The sequence below is a fragment of the Sardina pilchardus genome, chromosome 2 (assembly GCF_963854185.1).
Source record: "Sardina pilchardus chromosome 2, fSarPil1.1, whole genome shotgun sequence".
In the NCBI taxonomy this organism is placed as follows: domain Eukaryota; kingdom Metazoa; phylum Chordata; class Actinopteri; order Clupeiformes; family Clupeidae; genus Sardina; species Sardina pilchardus.
Window position 1 is genome coordinate 6,372,856 of NC_084995.1, and position 8,449 is coordinate 6,381,304.

An 8,449-nucleotide genomic window follows, 5' to 3' on the forward strand; every position below is an offset into this window, starting at 1 on the left:
ATTCAGTAACTGGAAAGAAGGGAAATTTGCTTATAGTAGACAATACATCTTGAATCAAAAAAATGTAAATTAGTATGTTTTGCTTAATACTAGCCTGTACAAATAGCTTGTGGTGCTTATATTGAGAAATTCCCTCTTGTATTGAGAAGAAATGTTAAGTAAAACTATCTTGAAATGAGACAATATGGGCTACCATCAAAGCAGTTCACAAGCTTTTATTGCTGGAAAGAAGGGACATTTGCTTATAGTAGACAATAAGTCTTGAATCAAAAAACAGTAAATAAGAATGTTTTGCTTGATATTAGCCTGTACAAATAGCTTGTGGTGCTTATATTCAGAAATTCCCTCTTGTATTGAGAAGAACATGGTAAGTAAAATGATCTTGAAATGAGACAATATGGGCTACCATCAATGCAGTGCACAAGCTGAATTTTAGGCTTTTTTACTTCTTACCACAGTTGGTTACAAACCATGTAACATCTCTTAGGGCGCACATGCCACAAAAAGCAAACTTTCACTATGATCTTGGAGTATCAAAGTACATCAATGATCACTTTTAAACCAACATGTGAACAGGTTGGGGCAGGCAAACTCTCATCACAACAGATTCACATTAACAGTATTTCTGAAGGAAAAACAAAAACAAATAAACAAGAACCCCACAATAAAACAATCTCCATGATGCTTAATTAGGCTGGTAGTGGTAAAGAGAGAGGAAGGGAGGGAGAGATGTAGAAAGAGGTGAGGAAGAAGAGAAGAGAAAGGGGAGGAAGAGATAATTGAAGGAGAAAGAGAGTCAGAGAAATATAGAAAGAGGAAGGGGACAGAGATAGAAAGAGATAGCGAGACTGAGCAGTTGAAAGATAGAGAAAGAGGGAGAGTGGACAGAGAGGGAGAAAGAGGGACAGAGAGTTGGGGGTGGGAAGACAGAGAGTAGGGGAACAAAGGAGGGAGAGAGATGAAAGAGAAGAAGGGGAAAGAAACATAGAAAGAGGAATAGAACATGTGAAAGAGTGTCAGTTTAACACCTATTCATTCTGAGAAGGCCTTCCACTCTCCAATGGCCTTCCTGTAGGAAGGGGTGACATAACCATCATGGAGTCTGTCCCCGACCACTTCAGTCTGTATCACCGAGAGGAGTGTGCAGATTGTCTTTGGATAACGTAGGTGGAAAACTTAGTAGCAGCCCATGAGGTAAAGTAGCGTTTCATGAAATTTCTTGGGTGGAAACGTGCACAATGTTGTTGCTCCAATGGCGAGAAGGCAGTTTTCTTCTCCCAACAGGACAACTGGGTATGCTTGTGTGCGCAGGAAAGCGTCCGGATTCTCCGAGGGCTGCAAAGAGAAAGTGGACAAAATCAAACATGACTGCTGTTTCGTAGTTTGTTTTACATGCAATTGATGTTTTAGCCTCTGTCAGTTTGAGCCATGTTTGCATGTGTGTACACCAGCCCTTACAAAGGAAACATAACTTATGTCTGACCCACCGTTAAAACGTGGAAAATTGCCTCAATTTGGCTGCGCGCCTTCGAGTTTGATGGAAAGAGCTGCGGTGAAGACGGCGATGGCATGTTCAACTAGATCAAAAGAAAACAAAATCAGATATGAAAAATAAGCACTGAACTCAATATTCTCATCACTAAACCCACCACACCATATAACTCACCGCCGTCCATGGTCAGGGGGGCCTTCATTACATGCTTCACCACTCCATAGTATTGGACCTTACCATAGAACGAATCCCATCTTTCTCTCAAGTCTTTCAAGAAGTCAATGTTGTCCTTTTCAACAATTCGACGAAACTCATCCATGATCTGAAATGGAAAAGAAACACAACAGAGAAAACTAATTACTGTTTCAATAGTAATAACCGGGATGAGAGAGGATTGAAAGATGAGAGAAAAAAGGGGAAAGAGAGATAGAGAGAAGAGTTGTATGGCTGATAAAAGTTGTCTTACATGGTCCAGATCCCGGAAGCATGGGTAGGCCTCAAGTATCTTGCCAGGCCTATCTTGCTCTCTGATGGTATCCGAATCAATAAACTTTCTACGGACTGAAAACTCTAGGTTAAGCAGTTGTGAGACAGCAGCCTTATTAGGCTTCTTCGACTTAAACATCATCTGCAGTGTGTGATGATGCTGCGCCTGCGTCTTTTCTCTATCCATAGGCTCAGGAACTGCAAAGAATAGAGAAAAAAGCTATCACGGTTCATCAGAGATCTGCCTGGCTGTAATTGTAACTTTTTTACAGCCAACGGTAAACTTTTGACCGGTAGTGTAGGTTCTTTGGTAAGACTAATGGTCATTGGTCACTGGATAATTTTACACATTTCAGCTAATGACCTCTGATGGCATAGTTGAAAATAAGGAAAACAAGAGACTGCAGTGCAGGCAGACTGTATTACAATAAAATGCAACCTACCACTCAAACTATATTACCTGAAACCCACTTAATCCAAATAGTTTGACATGCAAATCAAATGTAATATACCTGTGAGTGTGTATGGCTCATCTTCGCTGTCCCCCAGTTGTGATACTTGGTTGTCCCTTTTCGGGGTACTCGCCCTGAGTGATGTTTCCAAGATGACTGTAGAAGCGCTGGAATCACAATCACTCATGGTAGAGCTAAGACTCTCATCAGCATCCCCATCTTGGCGCTGCTTCTTGGCAGGTGGGGCTTTGGATTTGACAGGACTTTTAATGTTTGATAGTCTCTTCATGAGTCTCTTAGACACATCTTCCTGTAAAGATATACATCTCATTTAGACAGGCAAAGCAACGCCATTTTCATCTCTAAAACTATAATGACAAGAATTTGTGCATACCCACACACTGTCTGATGAGTTGTCCTTTATCATTGGGTAATACTCTACTAGACGCTTAGCCATGGAAGTGACCTTATGTTTTGTTGGATAACGGGAGTCCTGAGATGCACAGGCAATGGCTATCATGTTTGTCATTGTGTTTCGGACGAGGCGGCAGTAAAGCTCCTTCGACAAAGTGACCTCTTGTTCTTTTCCAAGTCTCTGCTTCTCAAAATATGAACGTCTCACCTGCTCAAGCTCACTGTCAGTAAAGATAACATACTGCATACTGGAGAATTTTAAAGCATTGCTGGGAGACACGACATCACATGGAGCCGTTGATGACCTAGCCATTGCAGAGGGGTCCTCATCCACCTGTAAATAAGAACATCAACAAAAATATAAAAATATTAACATAACTAAATGAGTACACAAGATATGTAGGCTACCAGAATAAATGAATCTTGTGACTGCTTAATTAACAGTAGTTAAGTGCTAGTTACTGTAGTGCTTCTTACATGGTCCTCCATGTGGATTTTGAGCCAAACATCTTTTCGTCGAAGAAAGTGCTCTGGACCAGGAAAGAGATCCCTAATGTCATCTCTAGATAGTGTGTGCAGGATATCCTCAGTGATATTAGCTGCTGTTGAGTATAAATCACACACAGGTCAATATCTCCATTTAGCTGCTAGTCATTTAGCTCTAAGCAGATGTTTTTTTTTTTTATCCAAAACGACTTACAAGGGAGGATAATATTCCATCTGCGTTGCAACAGCAACATTTGTGTAAAAAATATGCTAGTTAACGACACCTACCAATGCTAACTAGCGCCATAGCATAAACTTGATGAACTAGCTAGTTACAGTGCTGTTCTTCCTAGGCTTCTTCTTATTATTACAGTGCATGAAAATGCACTGTACTGTTATTACAGTGCATGAAAATGCACTGTACTGTTCTTCCTAGGCTTATTATTACAGTGCATGAAAATGCACTGTACTGTTCTTCCTAGGCTTCTTCTTATTATTACAGTGCATGAAAATGCACTGTACTGTTCTTCCTAGGCTTCTTCAACTTTTTATTATTATAGTGCATGAAAATGCACTATACTGTTCTTCCAAAGTATTCTTATTATTACAGTGCATGAAAATGCACTGTACTGTTCTTCCTAGTCTTCTTCTTATTACAGTGCATGAAAATGCACTGTACTGTTCTTCCAAAGTCTTTTTCTTCTTCTTCTTCTTCTTCTTCTTCTTCTTCTTCTTCTTCTAACGCACGCAATTCAGCTTCAACCGCTTAACGTAGAAACTCCATTCAAATGTTGTCACGTATGTCTTACTTACATGATGTGGGCTTTGTATTTTTCAACTTTGTAACTTTTACACTTTTTAAACTATTAGTTAAAAACTATTACAATTTCCCCCATAGACTTAACATTGCTCATTATGACATCACGGCAGCAATTAGAATCTTACTCCAGCTGGTCAGCCACCTGCAGCCAACTGTCAGTTTCTCTGGCTTTAAGCATACAGTCTCTCAGAAGACTACATATCCTGTTAACTGTTTCCTCAGTCCACAACTGTTTCAAAATAAAAGTCCTCACTGCAATGATACACTATTAAATCATTTAACCATTGAATCTACTCATCTATTGAACTGTTCAACGATTCCAACTGTCAGTTATCATCAACTATGCTTCCATTCAACTACATGAAACCTCCATGTACCTAGCAACCAACATAGCAACCATTAAAATTAAGCATTTATGACCGTTTCCATAGCAACCAACATGATTGTACTGCAGTAACTTCTTGTTTCCTGATAGTGGCCACCATGGATACCCTAGCAACAAATGTTTCAAAATAAAAGTATTCACTAGCAAGTTAGCTAGTTAGCATGGTTAGCATAGTTAGCATTGTTAGCTTATTTAGCATTTTTAACATAACTGCTAGAAATCATTAACTAAGTTAGCTAATCAACCTGGTTAGCATTGTTAACATAGTTAACATTTTTAGCATAACTGCAAGAAATCATCAACTAAGTTAGCTAATCAACCTGGTTAGCATTGTTAACAAATTTAGCATTGTTAGCATAGTTAGCATTTTTAGCATTACTGCTAGAAATCATCAGCTAAGTTAGCTAATCAACCTGGTTAGCATTGTTAGTAAAGTTAGCGTTGTTACCATAGTTAACATTGCTAGCATAGTTAGCATTTTTAACATTACTACTAGTAATCATTAGCTACGTTAGCTAATCAACCTGGTTAGCACTGTTAGCATAGTTAACAATTTTACCATAACTGCAAGAAATCAGTAGTTAAGTTAACCAATCAACCTGGTTATCATTGTTACCATAGTTGAAGACTACATATCCTGTTTAACTGTTTCCTTTGTCCACAACTGTTTCAAAATAAAAGTCCTCACTGCAATAATACACTATTAAATCATTTAACCATTGAAACTACTCAACTATTTAACTGTTCAAATATTCCAACTGTCAGTTGTCATCAACTATGCCTCCAGTCAACTACATGAAACCTCCATGTACCTAGCAACCAACATAGCAACCATTGAAATTAAGCCTTTATAACCGTTTATGATTATACTGCAGAAACATCTTGTTTCCTGATAGTGGCCACCATGGATACCCTAGCAACAAATGGTTCAAAATAAAAGTCCTCACTAGCAAGTTAGCATGGTTAGCATAGTTAGCAATTTTAGCATAACTGCTAGAAATGATTAGCTAAGTTAGCTAATCAACCTGGTAAGCATTTTTAACATATCTGCAAAAAATCATCAACTTAGTTAGCTAATCAACCTGGTTAGCATTGTTAGCAATTTTAGCATGTTTAGCATTATTGCTAGAAATCATCAGTTAAGTGTAGCTAATCAGCCTGGTTAGCATTGTTAGTAAAGTTAGCATTGTTACCATAGTCAGCATTTTTAGCATAACTGCTAGAAATCATTAGCTAAGTTAGCTAATCAACCTGGTTAGCACTGTGAGCATCGTTAACATTTTTACCATAACTGCAAGAAATCAGTAGCTAAGTTAACCAATCAACCTGGTTATCATTGTTACCATAGTTAACATTTTAGCATGAATAGAAATCATTAGTTAAGTTAGAACTGGAATGTTTCAGCTTCAAACTGTCTACCTTCACATTATCAACTCTCTGTAAACTATGCAACAACCATGTTTACCCTAGCTACACCTTAGTAACCATATCTACATTATCTATCTATTTTTGCATTTTCATGCACTGGTAATTCTTTGGAATTGCATTTCTAGTTAAACTTCTTCTTCTAACGCTCGCAATTCAGCTTCAACTGTTTAACGTAGAAACTTCATTCAAACGTTGTTGCGTAGGTCTTGCTTATGCCATGTGTGCTTTGTATTTTTCAACTTTGTAACTGTTATACTTTTTGAACTATTAAATAAAAACTATTAACAATTTCCCCATAGACTTAACATTGCTCATTATGACATCACGTCAGCAATTAGAATGTTACCCCAGCTGGTCAGCCACCTGGGCACCAACTGTCAGTTTCTCTCAGGCTTTAAGCATACAATCTCTCTGAAGACTACATATAATACACTATTAAATCATTTAACCATTGAAACTACTCAACTATTTAACTGTTCAACCATTCCAACTGTCAGTTATCATCAACTATGCCTCCAGTCAACTACCTGAAACCTCCATGTACCTAGCAACCAACATAGCAACCATTAAAATTAAGCGTTTATGACCGTTTCCATAGCAACCAACATGATTATACCGCAGTAACTTCTTGTTTCCTGATAGTGGCCACAATGCAACAAATGTTTAAAAATACAAGTCCTCACTAGCAAGTTAGCTAGTTAGCATGATTAGCATAGTTAGCATTTTTAACATAACTGCAAAAAATCATCAACTAAGTTAGCTAATCAACCTGGTTAGCATAGTTCGCGTAGTTAACATTGTTAGCATAGTTAGCATTTTTAGCATAACTGCAAGAAATCATCAAATAAGTTAGCTAATCAACCTGGTTAGCATTGTTAGTAAAGCTAGCATCATTACCATAGTTAGCATTGTTAGCATTTTAGCATAACCGCTAGTAATCATTAGCTAAGTTAGCTAATCAACCTGGTTATCATTGTTACCATAGTTAACCCTTTAGGCGCCAAAGTCGCCACATTGCGACATCACGCATTACTGAATAAAACAGCTGTTTTCTCCAAGTAGAGTGCTAAATCTCATATATACTCCCCACCACTAGTTGGCAGACATCCCATACTTCGCCCCGAGAGCACAATGACGTCATGTTTCAATGCAAAATGTTCGAGGAAATCCCACTCAAACTTGTGGATGAGAAACCGGAGATAGTTCTGACTTTAGAAAATCTGACTTTGGGAGATGACAGTCGGTCGTTTAGCAAGCCTGATAGCCACTTGTAATTTACTAGGCAAAGGCAACCTGTGGAGATGCTGGGCAAAGCGAGGAAAATGCTCAAACACAAACACAGACACACACACATACACACACGACCCTTTGCCCAACATAGATGAGAGTATTCATGGATGTGTTAGACGTGGCTCGTTCTAAGCTTCCATTCCGGCTACAGTGCCTCCATGCGCGGCAGTGTTTACTAAGCACAGCACACACACAAGTTCATCTCTGCTCCCAGCGCTAGTGCTGATCACATGGGAGACGTGGGCAAAGTGTTTCGCTGATTCTGAAGGAGAATATTTGACTTTGGGAGATGACGGTCGGTCGTTTAGCAAGCCTGATAGCCACGTCTTTGCCTAGTATCTAAAGACGCAGCGTGGAGATGCTTGGCCAAACGAGGAAAATGCACAAGCACAAACACAGACACACACACACACACACGCACACGACCCTTTGCCCAACATAGATGAGAGTATTCATGGATGTGTTAGACGTGGCAGGAGTGGTGAGAATAGCGCAGGGACCCGCGTTAGTGTTCACTCGTTTTACCACGCCGGCCACAGTGCCTCCATGCACGGCAGTGTTTACGAAGCACAACACACACAAGTTCATCTCCGCTCCCAGCTCTAGTGGTGATCACAGGGGGAGACGTGGGCGAAGTGTTTCGCCGATTCTGATTCTGAAGGAGAATATCTGACTTTGGGAGATGACGGTCGATCGTTTAGCAAGCCTGATATCCACGTTGCACAACGTGGAGATGCTAGGCAACGCGAGGCAAATGCACAAGCACAAACACAGACATAGACGCACAAACACACACACACACAAACACACACGACTTTTTGCCCAACATTGTCTCTGTGCTTTGCTTTGCAATTACATGTTGCACACTCTATACTACAAATGGTTCCAAGACTTCTTCCGCAACTTCTTATTATTATTCTTCTTCTAACGCACGCAATTCAGCTTGAACCGTTTAACGTAGAAACTTAATTCAAACTGTGTTACGTAGGTCTTACTTAGTTAGGACATGTGTCGCGACCAAACAGGCCGGTTTGATTTTAAGGGGGATTCTTAGTCCCTGAGCACAACCCAATTTTCTGTTCCCCTAACAGGAACTTCTTAGGACCCCCTGACCACAAGCAACACGGACACACAAGTGCAGATGACCAATATTTATTAAGGACCCCGCAGTCTCTTTCCATCATACATTCTGCAGC

General features: G+C 39.6%; 1 protein-coding gene across 2 annotated transcripts; it reads right to left on the reverse strand.

Moving 5' to 3' along the window:
- Positions 1–204: 204 nt before the first annotated feature.
- Positions 205–3,445, reverse strand: LOC134100324 (uncharacterized). Of its 2 annotated transcripts, XM_062553457.1 has the most exons (8): positions 3,322–3,445; positions 3,053–3,178; positions 2,825–2,923; positions 2,491–2,740; positions 1,959–2,176; positions 1,667–1,814; positions 1,488–1,577; positions 205–1,335 (listed from the first exon to the last, which is right to left on the reverse strand). In XM_062553457.1, the coding sequence occupies exons 1-7, from the start codon at positions 3,331–3,333 to the stop codon at positions 1,510–1,512; spliced, it is 921 nt and encodes a 306-aa protein (XP_062409441.1). In that variant the 5' UTR covers positions 3,334–3,445; the 3' UTR covers positions 205–1,335; positions 1,488–1,509. The 2 variants fall into 2 exon arrangements, with proteins under 2 accessions (XP_062409441.1, XP_062409433.1); XM_062553449.1 differs by having other exon boundaries at positions 2,825–3,178.
- Between the last annotated feature and the right edge of the window lie 5,004 nt (positions 3,446–8,449).

Coding starts and splice junctions, on each gene's coding strand:
- LOC134100324 (XM_062553449.1), bottom strand. Junction 1,815..1,958: donor GCTTCCGGGATCTGGACCAT/GTAAGACAACTT, acceptor TTTCCATTTCAG/ATCATGGATGAGTTTCGTCG. Junction 1,578..1,666: donor CCCCCTGACCATGGACGGCG/GTGAGTTATATG, acceptor CTTTTGATCTAG/TTGAACATGCCATCGCCGTC.